This window comes from Lathyrus oleraceus, chromosome 1 (genome assembly GCF_024323335.1).
Source record: "Lathyrus oleraceus cultivar Zhongwan6 chromosome 1, CAAS_Psat_ZW6_1.0, whole genome shotgun sequence".
Lineage (NCBI taxonomy): Eukaryota > Viridiplantae > Streptophyta > Magnoliopsida > Fabales > Fabaceae > Lathyrus > Lathyrus oleraceus.
The window spans coordinates 88,280,519-88,296,831 of NC_066579.1; the positions used below are offsets into that span (position 1 = coordinate 88,280,519).

A 16,313-nucleotide genomic window follows, 5' to 3' on the forward strand; every position below is an offset into this window, starting at 1 on the left:
AACCAATGATTGCCACCAATTGTGCAATCACAAAACACCAGACATTCATACTGAATGTTCTGTGTACAAGATGTCATGACATCGGGTCTGACATCTGGAAAAATCCTGCATAAACCAGTTTCCTTTTATAGCAGGTACAGCCATATCAGTTACCATGACAATGAGTATGTCAACTGAAACAATCCTGCAGCATATGTCTTCCATTTAAGCTCCAACAGGTACATCCAATATCAGAAGCCTTGTCAATGTATGTGGCATTCTGAAACAATCCTGCTTGCATATGTTCTTCATCTTCAGCAGGTACATAGGATATCTCATGTTAAGACATCTCACATGACATCTTATGAACACTCTTTGTTTTACCAAAATTGCTGCCAATTCTTAGAATCAACAAACTCCCCCTTTGGCAAATTTTGGCTAAAACATATATATGTCCTTTTTGTTCACAAGTTAAACTATCAGCAGTTAAACCACATCACAGTAGTTTAATCAGTAGTAGAAGCAAAACAATTACTAGCTATGGCTACTAGTAATACACACATGCACAAGGGTACTTCTCCTCCCCCTAACTCTGGGCAACAATCAACAGAATTACTAGTTATGGATGCAACTAGTAAGACACACAAATGCACAATGCACCAGGGTACTTCTTCTCCCCCTCAATCTGTGCATTCAAAGCAGCTACTGAACTCCAGTACCTGTACCAGCCAGAATGTCATACTGACATCTGCTTCAACAACAGCACCTGTGCACCATATCAGACATCCTGTTTGACATCTGTAAACAGACAACCATACTGTTGTAGCACCTGTGCACTTCTTCTAATAATAGTTGTCCTCCAGTCTAGCCACATCCAACTTCCATATCAAGCACCTCTCCCCCTTTTTAGTCAAAATTGACCAAAGGTGACCAATCAGACAAAATAAATGTCTATTAGTCTAGCAGAGAGAGTTAAAACAGATGTTATAACATTAAGCATGTTAAAACAGAATATTCAGGAAGTACACAACCATCATTATACACAGCTGAAAGCTGAGATAATGAACAAATTCAAGGAACTCATTAAGAGCCCTAAATATTACATAACAGGCATCATGAGGACTGCCACAAAATACAAAAAAACAGAAAGAACATCAGCTTTCCAAACATCAGCCCAACTTCCACCACACCTTCCAGCACCCCTCCAAGTCTTCAATACAGCCAGGGACAATTAATCAGAAGAAGAAGTATCTCCTTCACCTTCATCTTCATCTTCACCTGTACCTTCAGAACTTTCTGAGCTTCCAGAACCTCCACTGGATTGGGATTTTGATCCAGTCTTTTCTACTTCTTCCTTCTCCAGGCTACAGATAAGAACTTCTAAAGCCTCTTTTCTACCCTTTGCCACCTTTATCCCATTGTCCAATTCCTTGCAGGTCTCTTTCAGTTGGTCAATCAAGCTTCCTTTAGCTGTAGACTCCCTTCTGGCAGATGTCATGACATCATTGCCATGACTTCCCTCAAACAGCTTGTAATGGATGGACAGAGGGGTTTTCCTCCTGCTAGGAATATCACTTGTACTCAAGATTCCTGGTTGTTGACTCAGGATGATCCCACAGATGGTAGATGGGAATGCAATGGGCAACTTAACAGCATTGGTGGAAGCATGTCTAATGGTTTGTTCAAATATGAACTTGCCAAAATCATAGTTAACCCTTGTTCCAATAGCATGAAGGATCCTCCCAAGAGCAATGGAGATGGTAGATATGTGATTAGTAGGAACCCAATTTGCAGAACCAATCTTATGCAAGATGGCATACTTGACAGTTAGTTTACTAGCTGCAAGGTGTTTCCTACTTGGCCATTCATTAACTTGGCCAGTTGTAATCATCCTACAGATCTCATTATCTGTGGCCTCTAGATCTACCCCTTCATCAATTCCTCTCCCCGGGAACTTGTTGATGATAGTAGGTGAAAGTTTCACACACTTACCCCTTACAAAAACTTTGCACCCCTCACTGTTGTTTCGTTCATATATCTCCTCAGGGATGTTCACAATGAATTCTTTGACTAACCCCTCATAGCACTGAGGAAGAGTAGTCACAGTTTTCATAAGACCAGCTATCTTAATTAACTCCATGACTTCCTTTACTTCACTTGCCTCTTTTCCCAATTCTCTTTCAACTGCTACCCTTCTTTGAGTCACAAACTTCCATTTGGCAGCACCACCTTCCAAGTGAAACGAGATATTGTCAAGATGAACAGCAGCCACCTTGTTTGGAGACTTCTTTACAGGCTTCCTTTTAACAGGGGAAATGTCTGAGACATCATATTCGACATCCTCATCAGATTCAGAACTCTCACTCTCCTTCATTTTCCTGACCTCTACTTTACTCCAAGTCTTGGAGGGACTTATACCAGCACCCCTTTTCTCCTTCCTACCTGTCCTTATCTCAGCCATACTCTTCCTTTTTCTCAGTCTATTTGCTACACTTGTTTTCACCAGATTGACCAACATGTCATCTTCTTCCTCAGACCCTTCTTCCTCAATGTCTTGAGCAGTGTCAGGGGACATACCATGTAAGTTTCTTCCAAGAGAACATAGTCCCTCAGCAGCTACTTCCTTTTCTGTTTTAGATGAGTCATCATCTTTCTTAGCTTGGGTCTCCACCTCAGGAGAGGGGTCCCTTCTGGACAGGGGTGTAATGTTCTCAACTCCATGCTCTTCATTTAGTATCCTAGTAACTAGGTTTCTTATGATGCGATCAGTAGAGTGCATGTCCTCTTTATCAGGCGATTCTTCAGGAGTGTTGCCTTGCTTAGCTCTAGCCATGGAAGGGGAGCCTGGAACGTCACCTGGTATCATACGCAGAGATGTTGCGTCTATCAACTCCTCTTCTAAAAATTCCATGGAGGAAGTTCTAGATGTTGACGGATGTTGAGACATGTTGTTGAGCTTTTGAGAAAACTTTCTTTACCCTAGCAGAGGTTCTTTGAGAAGTTTAATGAGGATGGACAGAATTGTGTTCAGGCAGAGTGTGCATATGAAATAGATGTTATTTCCAATACTAGGAGATGATTCAGTATTAATGTGGCTTTTTCTTTTTATTGGACAGACACTATTCTTCTTGCCTTTTCCACTCCACATTAATTGCCATATTTTCTCAAGAACCCAAGCCCCTAATTTTCCTTTTTCCTCATACAAGTCCTTTGCAGTCAGGTTGTCATAATACAATGCCATAGCATCGAGTGTGACATTGTAGGTAATCCTCAACAATTTCATCCATCCTGGTTGAGCATTGTTGTTTTCAACTGACATAGTTCCTTGTGTCTTAGTTCCAGCAGAGCTCTTACTAACTTCAGATTTCATACCACCAGTCATGTGTTCAGGTGCTTGTGCCATCATGACCTTTTCTTCCTTGAGGTTAGGTATTAGCACCCTTATCTGACACTTTTCCTTTCCCTTGATGATTCTTATTGCAACTGTACTCATCTTGGAGTGGTTATCCATTTGAGGGCTCCATATGTAGCAGTTGTTGTTGGTCCTGATTCCTTTCATAATTACTTCACTATCTTTGTTCACAATCAGACATTCAGTTTTAGTGAAGATGATATTCAGGCCTTGATCCCCTAGCTGACTGATGCTTATTAGATTTGAAGTCAAGCCCTTGACCAGTAGAATATTGTCAAGTTTGGGGGCTCCAGGACATTCAAGCTTGCCTATCCCCTTTATTTCACCTTTCGCTCCATCACCAAAGGTTACATAGCTTAAGTCATGAGGGTGAAGATCAGTTATCAAGTCTGAGTTCCCAGTCATGTGTCTAGAGCATCCACTATCAAAATACCATTCTTCTTTGAGAGCCATTAGACTTGTGACATTAGTCTTAGGAACCCATTGCTTCTTGTTGATAGGCCCGTGAGATTTGGGTCTGGGTTGATAGTGGATTTGTTGATGACCATGGCTAGGATAACCATACAGCTTGTAGCAGGAGGACCTAGAGTGTCCATCTTTCCCACAGTAATGGCATCTCTATCTTTGGTGTCTTCCATACTGCTGTTTTCTCTTCTGCTGTTGCTGATGAGGGTGGGTAGGGTAACCATACAGCTTATAGCAGAAGGCTCTTGAGTGTCCAAATTTCCCACAGTAATGACATCTCCATCTTTGGTGTTTGTATTTTTGCTGCTCTTTCTTCTGATGGTGTGACATATGATGTGACATCATGGAATTGCTCTTACTATTACTGCATTTAGGTTTAGCTTGAGGTTTGCAGCCAGTGTAGCTACTTTCAGCCTTGGTTTTATGGTACCCTAATCCAGCTTTTACTCCTGTGATTTGTCCAGTCTGAAGAATCTTGTCTAAGGAGTCAGATCCATTGTTCAACATCCTTACATACTTGGTTGTCTCTTCTAGTTTAGAGTTTAAGAGCACAACTTCAGTCTTTAGCTTGAGGATAGTTTCCACATGTTCTGCTTTTTCTTTCTCCAGTTGGACAACCTTCTGGCTCTCCACTTGTTGATCTTCATCTAGCTTGACCTTTAGCGCCACAGCTTCTGTTTTCAATTTGGAGATGGTTTCCAAGAATTCTACCTTCTCACTCTCAAGTTGAGTTATGTCTTTTTCCTGATTTAAAGACTGCTTGTTCAGTTCAACACTTTTCTGACACATTTCTCTGTAGGTAGAGGCCAATTCCTCAAAGGTTACTTCACCATCACTTGACTCTTCATCAGATTCCCATCTTCCTGTCAAAGCAGTCACAAGATTTGCAGCCTCTTCAATATCACTCTCATCAGACCATGTGGCAGCAAGGCTCATCTTCTGTTTCTTAAGGTAGGTCCCATATTCATACCTGATGTGTCCATACCTATCACACTCATAGCACTGAACCTCTTTTCCTTCTTTGGGATTCTCATATGCTCTTGCTTTTCTTCCAGCATTATTGGATTTACTGATGTCAGACGAGATGTTCTTGACATTTGCCTTGGATCTGACTGTAGGAGAATTGCCATCCAAGGCGCAGCGGAATTTAAAAATTTCTCCATTTAGTGATCCTTACGAATGGGCATGATCAGTGATAGAATCGTTACCTCTTGTGGCGATTCAAACCTTTGGTGCAGATTTCTGATAATGATCAAAACCTTTGATACAGATCCACGGGGCGATCACGAACGTTGAACAATGACAACGTCTCTACTCAGTCCACACGAACGGATTCCTTCAATCGCAGTGCTAGTTGTTATGAATGAAGGCTTTGAGTGAGAGAGAGATACGAAATTCCAACTCTTCAGTTGTGTTTTCTATCTCAGTGAGTTTTTCATGCTTCTACCCAAGGGGTTCTATTTATAGAACCACTTGTGTGGGCTTCAAGCCAAAAAGCCCACTTAAGTGCATTTTGGCCCATATCTCATAAAATGCCAAAATCACTTAAGTATTTGGTACCTTACCATATTTCGTATTCTACTTAAGTACACCGTACCTTACGATGTTCCTTAATTATTCTATCTCTCATCAATCCGTCCTTTGTGTGTGACCCTATAGGTTTTCGCGGCGTTGGCAATTATATTAAATCACGCATTTAACATAATAAACAGTGAGCGGTATCTAGCAACACATCACTGCTACCTAAGTCACGAAAATGTCATGTGATCTGACAAAACCTCCTGTGATAATAATTATGTCTATAATTACCCCTTTACCCTTATGTCTATATTGAACACAAGGTATAGACCGTGTCACCCTTGTCCAGTTCAATATTGGGCCCATAGACATTTATTCTGTTACGCAGGATTGGCAAATTCCATCTAGGACACTCATGTCCCTCAGCATGCTTTGTGGAGTACCCATCAACTGTCTTTATGGTTATCCAGTTACGGACAACGTTGGATCAGCAATAAAGCACTCGACTCTACATCTAGGATCCATAGTGGTTTCAGGTCGAAGAGTGGTATACACTATTATCACCATGAGAATAACTTATGACACTTTGCATAACTTTCTATATAGTATTCTCATAGCGGGTCAATCCGGTATAAATATTACTCCTAATATTCATACCTATGTTTAAGACTTGATAACTCTTTATCCATGATCCATGAGATGTGATCATCAGTCTACAAACATAATAGTCGTAATGCTTTAATGTTATCCCACTTCACACTAAAGCTCGACTACGGATACTTTAAGAATAGTGTCCTTATGTTTAATGTGTTCTCATGATTAAGTCACACTTAATACATTAAACGGACTATCTATTCCAGGGACTTTATTAATCAACCATAATAAAGAAAATGCCTTTAAATAATTCTATACAAGTACCAAAAGTATTGGCCTCTAGGGCTTACACCAACACTGACATCCATTTTCTTTAACAATTTGTTAAACTGTCTCCCCAGCATTGCAACTTCATTGGCCCACTCTTTATCCAGATCTTGACTGTTTTCTTCTTCTGTGTTGGATACAAAGGCAATGCTCTTGGTTTTCTTTTCAGTTCCCTCAATCAATCCCATCTCAAAGGTTTGGAGGGAGCCAATTAACTCATCTACCCTCATGTTAGAGATGTCTTGAGACTCTTCTATGGCAGTCACCTTCATTGCAAATCTCTTAGGAAGAGACCTAAGTATTTTTCTCACCAACTTTTCATCTGTCATCTTCTCTCCCAGGGCTCCTGAAGCATTAGCTATCTCAAGGATACTCATGTGAAATTCATGAATATTTTCATCTTCTTTCATCCTTAAGTTTTCAAACTTGGAGGTGAGCAGCTAAAGTCTATACATCTTCACCCTAGAGGTGCCTTCATGAGTGACCTTGAGAATGTCCCAAGCATCTTTGGCCACTTCACAGTTATTCACCAGCCTGAAAATATTCTTGTCTACCCCATTGAATATTGCCTTCAAGGCTTTAGAGTTTCCAAGAGCAAGATCATCCTCCTCTTTGGACCATTGTTCTTCAGGCTTCTTCTCAGTGGAGGCTTCTCCTTCTTTAGTAATGACAGGATGCACCCAACCTGTTAGCACAGCTTTCCAAGCCTTGTTATCAAGGGATTTCAGAAACGCTACCATTCTAGGTTTCCAATAGTCATAGTTAGAACCATCAAAAATTGGTGGCCTATGAACAGATCCTCCATCTCTCTCCATTGTACAAGAAAGTATTGTCCCTAGATCTCACCCAGAACCAGAGCAGGATGCCTGCTCTGATACTAATTGAAATTCTGGTATCAGATATAAGATGTCGAAGGTAACGTCACGACACTAATATCTGTTAATACACAATGGATAAACAAACAGAATTGAAAAGCAAATCACACAAGCAATTGTTAACCCAGTTCGGTGCAACTCACCTACGTCTGGGGGCTACCAAGCCAGGAAGGAAATCCACTAAAATAGAATTAGTTCAAAGACTATCCGTACACTTCACCAAGTTATAGTCTTTCTCACCTAATCTCTACCCGTGCAATTTCTACCTAAGCACTCTTAGATATGAGAACCCACTCACTTCCCTTACAATCACACACCCGTGATTTTAAACAACAATCCCTTGTGAAAAGAAAATACTTTTCAATTACAATATTCTTGATTTTACTTCACAGTTTCAATCAAGAAGACACACTCTTGATCTTGCTTCAAAGCTTTGATCAAGAAGACAAATCAGTCTAATTCAATCATCAATGGATGACTTGAATGACCTACAGACACAAACCCTAGCTCTCTCTCTAAATTTCGCTCAGTCTTGGTTGTGTGTACAATCAGGTTTTCTAAGTCCCTTTTTATAGAAGTATTGGACACCTTGAAAACCCTAGATATATTTTCCAATCAAATCTTTTCATATCAGCTGTAAAGATCTCTTTGGAAAATAAACAAATCTGGTTGATATCCCTGACAGAATGCGCCAGCTAGCCATATCTTCAATCAACCAATGATTGCCACCAATTATGCAATCACAAAACACCAGACATTCATACTGAATGTTCTGTGTACAAGATGTCATGACATCGGGTCTGACATCTGGAAAAATCCTGCATAAACCAGTTTCCTTTTATAGCAGGTACAGCCATATCAGTTACCATGACAATGAGTATGTCAACTGAAACAATCTTGCAGCATATGTCTTCCATTTAAGCTCCAACAGGTACATCCAATATCAGAAGCCTTGTCAATGTATGTGGCATTCTGAAACAATCCTACTTGCATATGTTCTTCATCTTCAGCAGGTACATAGGATATCTCATGTTAAGACATCACACATGACATCTTGTGAACACTCTTTGTTTTACCAAAATTGCTGCCAATTCTTAGAATCAACATTATGTTTATGTTAGTTTCAAAATATGATTATGTTCATTGAGATAATGACATATAGTGAGTGAATCACTAATTAGAATGCCATATCGATACCAATATAAATGATAAGCAAATCTTTAGGAGTCAGCTTTAGCACGACCCTACTGTAGTATGCTTTCAAAATAAACCCTGCTTCAATTAGGTCTTTTGAGGGTTGTAACGTGGCCTGGTTCACGGTTTCAAAAAAAAGGATTTATGGCTCAATATTTATTTTAACCCACCCATTCTCATTGATTTTCTTTCAGTCCTACGTTCAGTTAGTTCGACACAAATGTTCATTTTTCAAAAGGGTTGATGGTTAAGGAACCAACGAGGTTTTTGGAGTGGCAGCCACTCGCTTTTTATTTTGTTTGTAGTCACACGAACTTGTTCTTGCTGAGGATTTTTCCTCTTTCCCTTGTTCATTTTTTCCTTTCCCTAATTTTGCCTGGACTGATTTTTTAAGTTTGCAGTCCATCGGGATACCCTAGTTTTTGCCTAAGTCACTCATTTTCGAGTTTTCGACTTAGTGGGCTTTCTTTCTTCTTTTTTTTAATTTTGGATTTCTCGTTTCTTTTCCTTTTGTTGGAACAAATCATGTGACATTTGTTCGTTTTATTTGAAAAGGTTGTGATTGCCTCGTTCCTTTTATTGGCGAGGGACAACTATTGTAGATTTGTGGCTTTCGACCTCTCGTGAGGGATAAGATGTGGTTGATCCTCTTATGGGATACTTCCTTTTTGAAATTTAAATGTCTGGTCAAACTAACTGAAGACTACCCTGCCTCTGGTTAAGATTGGGGGTTTTTATGTACAGAAAGAAACTCATACTTCTAGACCGTAAGGGGTTGACTAGGGATTATCTTCCTTACAACTCCGATGTTTGGGGATTTGAAACAATGCCTTACATTGTCTACAAGGTTTTATTCAAAAGCATACATCCAGTAGTTTCGTATATTTGACATCATCATTCTCGTTTTAATTTCTGCTTAAGCAAGAGTTTGATATTGATGAATAAAATATGAGTGAACACGAATGAATTAATTCAAAAGATGCATATTCATTTCATTATTATTAGTATTTGAAAACAAACGAGTTTTACAACTGAATGACACTTAACAAACAAAAAATATTACAAATGAAAATGATTGAGCAGTCTAATGATCACTAAAGTGATTAGCCTTATTGTCCATCCATAGGTTGGAGTTGCCGTGCTTGTGGAAGTTTATGTGATAGTCCCTACGGAGGTTCTTATTAGGATTCTTCCAACAGATGCGACCTCTTCGGATCTACCCTTGATTCCTCTTGTACTGATTATGGAATTGTAGTTGTGCCTGCCTATGGAGGCATGGGATTGTTCAGTATGTTCAGGCCGTATGGTGTGAACGCGATAGCCTTTGAATCGATCAGGTCAGGTGCTTTGTATCTGAAACCCTTACAATTATCGATTGCGTGCCCAGGTGCTCCGTAGTGGAATACGCATTTGGCATTCACATCATAGCCTGGAGGAGGAGGTGTTGGAGGAGGCCTAGCATCCCTTAGATGAACCAATGGGTTATTGAGCAAAAGAGGGAGAAGTCAGCCGTATGACATAGGAATTGGGTCAAACTGTTTCTCTGGCCTCCTTGGTTTTTTCTGGCCTTGTTGAGCATGGGGGTTTCTCTGATGGTTTAGATACCCATTCTGATTTCGTGCATGGCCCCTCTGATTTGGCTGAGGAACAGACAATGGCTGTTGATAGGGAGGCCTTGGAAGTCCGGGTGGTAGATGATATCCATGAGGAAACTCATGACATGAGGTGGAGCCAGGAAAATGCGCATGAGAGACCATTTCTGCTATGGCAACTGGTGTGGGATTGCCTTCCTTTCTGAACGGTGCTTTTAGGATTTCCATAATCAAGCTCATATGAGTCTTCAGTTGATTGACCTCTTCCCTCAATAATTCCCGGCCTCGCTGAAGTTCGTCCATAGTCATTTGAGACATGCTTCCAGTTCAAAACGTGTCGGATAATCAGCTAGCTAGTTAGAAACAGAAGGTGATATGAGGTTTTGTTTTGTTTTATGAAATGAAAAATTATGCATGAAAGCATCTAAAAAAATTTTTTATATTTCCAGGGAGTCCTAAGATTTTCGAAGGCTCCATAAAGGACAAAGCTTTTGGATTCCCTAGAAATGCACATGCTAAAATTAGTTTTTTGATGGTATCATGAAATGATATGCAACACCATAGATTCAAAGGTTCACAATATCTTTGATAATTTGAACATGATTCTCAAGGTAGGTTGAGTTTTTAGTTTTCTTGCAAGAAATCCACATCCCCTCACAAGTGGATGCTAAGGCTTTTATGAAGATTCTCACAGTCACGGATCCTTGGTTGAGAATACTGTTATCGTCACAAAATGATTTGCAGTTGTTAGCTGACAAATTTCGACTAAGGGAAAAGTCAGTTTCGACCAAGGGTTCTGTCAGAAGCTCCTCGACATGAGGGTGGACGAGTCTTCCAGACGACACATGCAAGCTTCGGTCGAAGTCGAAAGGTTTTGAGCGAGGAATAGGAACATGGGCACGCAAAGAGATCATGGGTAGTTATGCGCCAAGGTGGGGGAAGTGGACCGACACGTGGCACCACAAGAAGGCTTTGTAACCTCCCTACGGTTATTTTCATCTAGTATTTAAGTCAATGTTAGGTGAAATTCTAGAGGTGGAAATTTGAACATTTGCAGTAGGGGTAAAGCTTGAAGTACCAAAGCTTTTACGAGAAAAAAGTTACTCTCCTCACAAAAATGTATTTTGCCTCCACTTTATAATTACAAGTCATTTAATCTTTGCAAAGTTTATCTTTTGTCTTTTCTTGATTTATCGTTTATCCTCTTTGGTTCAGTACTTTATCGTTTCTTATTTACATTTTACCTTTATTACCTCCCTGACTCACCAAGAGTCTCGTTTACACCCTTTCAACCTGTCAAAAACACTATTTACCAGAAAATCATACACCCAAAACACTAAAGTCCAGGACTCCGTAGTCGATCCTGCAAGTAACCCTCATATAGGAAGGTTAGAGATTGTTGCGCAAAACAACAAATTGGCACACCCGGTGGGACCTCGACAGTGTTAAGTTGTATGTGATTGCGCAGTGGAAAAATGACGTCTCCTAGACCACACGAAGAAACGTCTTCGGCGGGAGACACAACGATGCCCCATGCCGCTGACACCATCTCTAGTATGGCGTCGACGGTTTCAACGGCATTTGTAAGACCAATTCTGACGTCGTGTCAGCCACAAACGCCGACACCAACGACCATGGGAACTATGGGGCAACACATTCCCAGTTACACGGCTCTCATACACAGAACGTTGGGAATGCCGATGGAGTTTATGACAAATATGCATAACCTCGGTTTGACTTACAATGATACCTCGTCATTGCCATTTCCTCGTTATCAGGGGTTGTACCTTTGGTAACCCCATTTGGTCGACCCTCAGGGTTCGGATTGACGTCCTAATTAGTCCCAACTTTTACGTCAAGCTCTATTATCGTTATGAGACAACAGATGGACAAAAGTAACCATGAAATGGTACATATGCTAACCCAACAAATGGGTACTATTTTAATGCCTTTGATCCAGGATTCAACGCGTAGCTATCAGCAGTTGGCAACCCAAATGACCAGGATTGGAGACTTTTTGGGAGCTTCAAGGGCTCAAGTGAGTCAAAATCCCACGCCTCCTCCTCGACCAGGAACACCGGTTCGACAATAGGAGATGACAAACGATACTGTCGAACAAGAATATCAGGAATTTGAACACATCCCAAGGGTGGCACGAAGGCCCCCCGTGGTACTGGTTAACCGTAACTAGGATCCAAACCAGGTGGTTCGACAAGTTTGACACGATACAACCATGGGGGAACAAAACCTATAGTCTATCGTCGAAAGGATCATAGTACAAAATGGAGTAATTCCTTGCCTCCAGCGGCCGACGTACTCCTCGCCTCTACCAAATTTTGTCTTACAACCAGAATTGCCAAGGGGATGGAAAGTCCCTAAATTGACTAAGTTCACGGGGGATTGTGAAGAATCCGCCGTCGAACACGTGGCCAAGTACCAGACCGAAGCTGGTGACATAGCGAACAATGAGGACTTGAAGTTAAAATACTTCCCCAGTTCTCTTACGAAAATTGCATTTACACAATTCACAACGCTACCTCCACAATCGATTCAAACATGGACACAGTTGGAGAGGTTGTTCCATGAATAATTCTACATGGGACAATCAAATATCAGCCTTAAGGAACTAGCTAGAATTAAGCGAAAGGTTGATGAGTCAATTGATCAGTACCTGAACAGGTTTAGACTATTGAAGGTGCGATGCTTTACTCAAGTCCCTGAACACGAACTAGTCGAGATGGTTGTTGTGGGTCTAGATTATTCTATAAGGAAGAAGCTGGATACTCAGTATCTTAGGGATATGGCCCAATTAGCCAATAGGGTTCGACGTATTGAACGCTTGAAATCCGAGAAGTCTAAGGCGGGTCGATATCATAAAAAAGAGAAAGTGTCTTACATTGCACTCGAAGGAGGCTCTTCCGACGACGAAGATATAGTCGACAGGAGTGAGGTTAACGTGGAGGAACTTAAACCCGGACCTCCATATGCGTGTAAGGTTTTGAAACCATCGAATGGGAAAAACCCTGTCGAACCAGAGAGAACATACAAATATATCGCTAAGACATATACGTTCGACGTGTCTAAGTGCAACAAAATCTTTGATCTATTAGTAAAAGATAATCAGATTATCGTCCCTCAGGGTTTAAAAGACACTCCCCTAGGACAAAAGAATAAAAGGGGATTTTGTAAATTTTATAATTTCCTTGGTCACAAAACTCACTAATGTGTTCTTTTCAGGGATTTGGTGGAGAAAGCTCTGAAAGAAGGCTCCAGTTTGGTGAAAGGCCAAAAATGCAGGTGGATTCTGACCCTTTGAAGGTGGAAGAAGCTTTGTATGCAGAGCCTCTAGAGTGCATGATTGTAGATACTACTGATGGTCTCATTGAGGTTCTCAACGCAACCTCGTTAGCTGAATCATTTGAAGTGATGATGGTCGAAACTACTGAAGGTTTCGGAAACAAAGACCAAAGGAGGCCCGAGTTGGCCTGGCGAAAGCTTGTCTGACTTCCAGGAGAAGTGCAAGGAAAAGGGATCAAAAGCTCTGTTATGACCGAAGTGCAGCGCGATATTCGACGAGAGAACCGCCGAAAGACTGGAGGCCGACAACAAGGTCGTGAAGGAGGAAAAGCCTATTGTCCCACGATTCGTGTTCGACATGCATGGAGCACCTCAACAGAACAAAGAGTACAAAAGACACTTTCAACATCCTCGCCCAAAGACATGCATTCCTCCAGCTGATGTTCCATAGGAGAAATGGATAGAATTTGTCAATCAGAAGGGGGGCAAAAAACAGAAATGGAGAGTGTTGGAGAAAGAGGCAACGTCTCTAGAGAAGAAAAGAGGCTACACAATCTCTCCTAATTACAAAGGAAAGAATCCTATGACTAGGACACAGTGGAGACGCCACCAGCAAAACAAAAAAGCTGGGAAAACCGTTACCACTCCACAACCGATGTAGACTGCTGGACAAAAGGAACAGATGTCAAAGGTCAAAGAACTAGCAAAAATGGTGGCCAATCATACAGTGGCCATGACCGTCGAATCGAAAGTAAAGAAGGCGGTGATAGCTACTCAGAACGTGGAATGTTCATTAGAGATCGAGGTACAACCACGAAGCGAGGAGAAATCGAAGGAGGAGGAGCCAGAGCCCAACCAGAGGAAGAAGAGCCTGAATATTCTCCTCAATCTGATGAGGAATTCGACGAGGATATGTACGACGAAAACAATGAAGATATTTATGGGGATGATTTCATCGTAAACTGTGGCATTATGTCGGTACTACCATCCGAATACGACATGGTATCTGAAGTTTCCGAAACAGAGGGAGACTTTGTACTAGACGAAACAGAGGGAGGAAAGCCTTTATGCTACTATGTCATGAATAACGGCGTGGTGGAAGAGCAGAAAACAATGTTTGAAAGGCCCAATCCTGGGATGATGTACCATCTAAAACCATTGTTCATCAGGGCTAAGGTGGATGGAATGGCAGTGAATATGTTTTTGGCGACGAAGGTGATGTGGTCAATCTAATGCCCTATACTTTGTTCAAGAAAATGGGAAAGGTCGATGAAGATCTCCGACAGCATAACATGGTCCTTTCAAATTATGAAGGGAAAACCAACAATATAATGGGGGTGGTTCAGGTCGACCTCATGGTAGGCATGACAACACGTTCAACACTATTCATGGTGATAGATTCAAAAGCCAACTTAAACTTACTCCTAGGTCGAGAATAGATCCATGGGATATGGGATGTTCCCTCAACGGTCCACCAAAGGCTTATAATCTGGCGAAAGGACGACATCGTAGAGAATATTGAGGCCGACCAAAGCTATTATCGGGTCGCTGACAGGGGTTCCAAGAGGTCGTTTGACCAACATTTGGAGAATATAGCGACATGCGATGACGAATCGGGATCCTATACTTCCGCCAATACTGGTCGAGTTCTGAACTTGGACCCTGATCATGGTTTCCTTTGGGATAAAGAGGAAGACACAGGATCAGAGACGGGAATTCCACCTACGGGATGGCCAGCAATCGACAAAGATGACTGCTGAGTTAGAAATCCTGACTCGAATTTCGGCCTATTTGGCTGAAAACAAGAGGAAGTTAATTCTGGAAAGACAGAGACTTAGACCTCAAAATCCCATCTACAAAGAAACAGCTCTAGCCTTTGTTGGGGAAAATAAACTTCTTAAGAAGGTCCATCTCGAATCTAAGTGGCAAAACAAAGGTGTTTTCGCTGCTACTAAAAATTAAGAAGGAGAGTGATTTTCACTGGGGCCCAGAACGATAAGAGGCTTTTGACGCGATCAAGGGGTATCTTACCAAGCCTCCTATTCTGTTACCCCCAGTAGAAATAAAAGTATGAGTTTATATATTGCTGCATCTGATATAACTATAGGGAGGATGTTAGCCCAAGAGGATTGTAATGGTGTCAAAAAGCCCATATATTACCTTAGTAGAATGTTGGTAGATGTTGAAACTAGATACAGTCTCATAGAAAAACTATGTATGTGTTTGTACTTTGCATGTATGAAATTAAAGCAATATATTAAACCAGTTGATGTTTATGTTTTGTCTCATTACGATATTATTAAACATATGTTGTCTAAGCCTATTTTACATAGTAGAATTGGGAAATGGGAACTGGCGTTGACAAAGTTTTCTCTAACTTTCAAGCCTTTAAAAGCCATGAAAGGCCAAATCATGGCGGATTTTATAGTGGATCATGCCATGATCGAATCATCCCTGAATGTGGTCGACACCACACCATGGCGTCTATATTTCGACGGATCGAGTCACAAAGACGGAACAGGAGTCGGGGTATTGATATTATCCCCTCAGGTGGGTCAGACGGAGTTTAAGTACAGGATCAGTGAAAAGTGTTCTACCAACGAAGCCGAATACGAGGCCTTAATAGTCTGTCTTCAGCTTTTGAAAGGAATGGGGGCTAGTCGAATTGAAGTAAGGGGAGACTCGGAGTTGATAATAAAGAAAGTCACACACGAATATAAGTGCATCAAGGGGAGTCTGCTAAAATATTTTGTGACTGCAACGCAGTTACTAGAACATTTCGAAGTTGCAGACATAAGACATGTGCCCAGAAGTGAAAACCAAGAGGCCAACGAGTTGGCCCAAGTCGCTTCAGGATATAAGATGTCTAAGTCGAGTTTACAAGATATGATCGAGGTTCGAGGAAAAATGGTGTCAAGTACGACCCCAACAGAAGATGTCCTCGATGAGAATGTCAGTCGTGATGGGGATCTCGATGAAGAGTGTCAGGAAATCTGTGGAGTCGAGGAGGCATGGGAACATGGGGTTTTTACTATCAACAATTCGACATCGTCAGACTAG

At 41.2% G+C, this 16,313-nt stretch overlaps 1 protein-coding gene across 1 annotated transcript; it reads left to right on the forward strand.

Annotated features, from left to right (window-relative positions):
- The first annotated feature begins 15,002 nt into the window (after nucleotides 1-15,002).
- On the forward strand, nucleotides 15,003-16,313 carry LOC127092955 (uncharacterized). Its single transcript, XM_051031853.1, has 2 exons — nucleotides 15,003-15,189; nucleotides 15,361-16,313. The coding sequence occupies exons 1-2, from the start codon at nucleotides 15,003-15,005 to the stop codon at nucleotides 16,311-16,313; spliced, it is 1,140 nt and encodes a 379-aa protein (XP_050887810.1).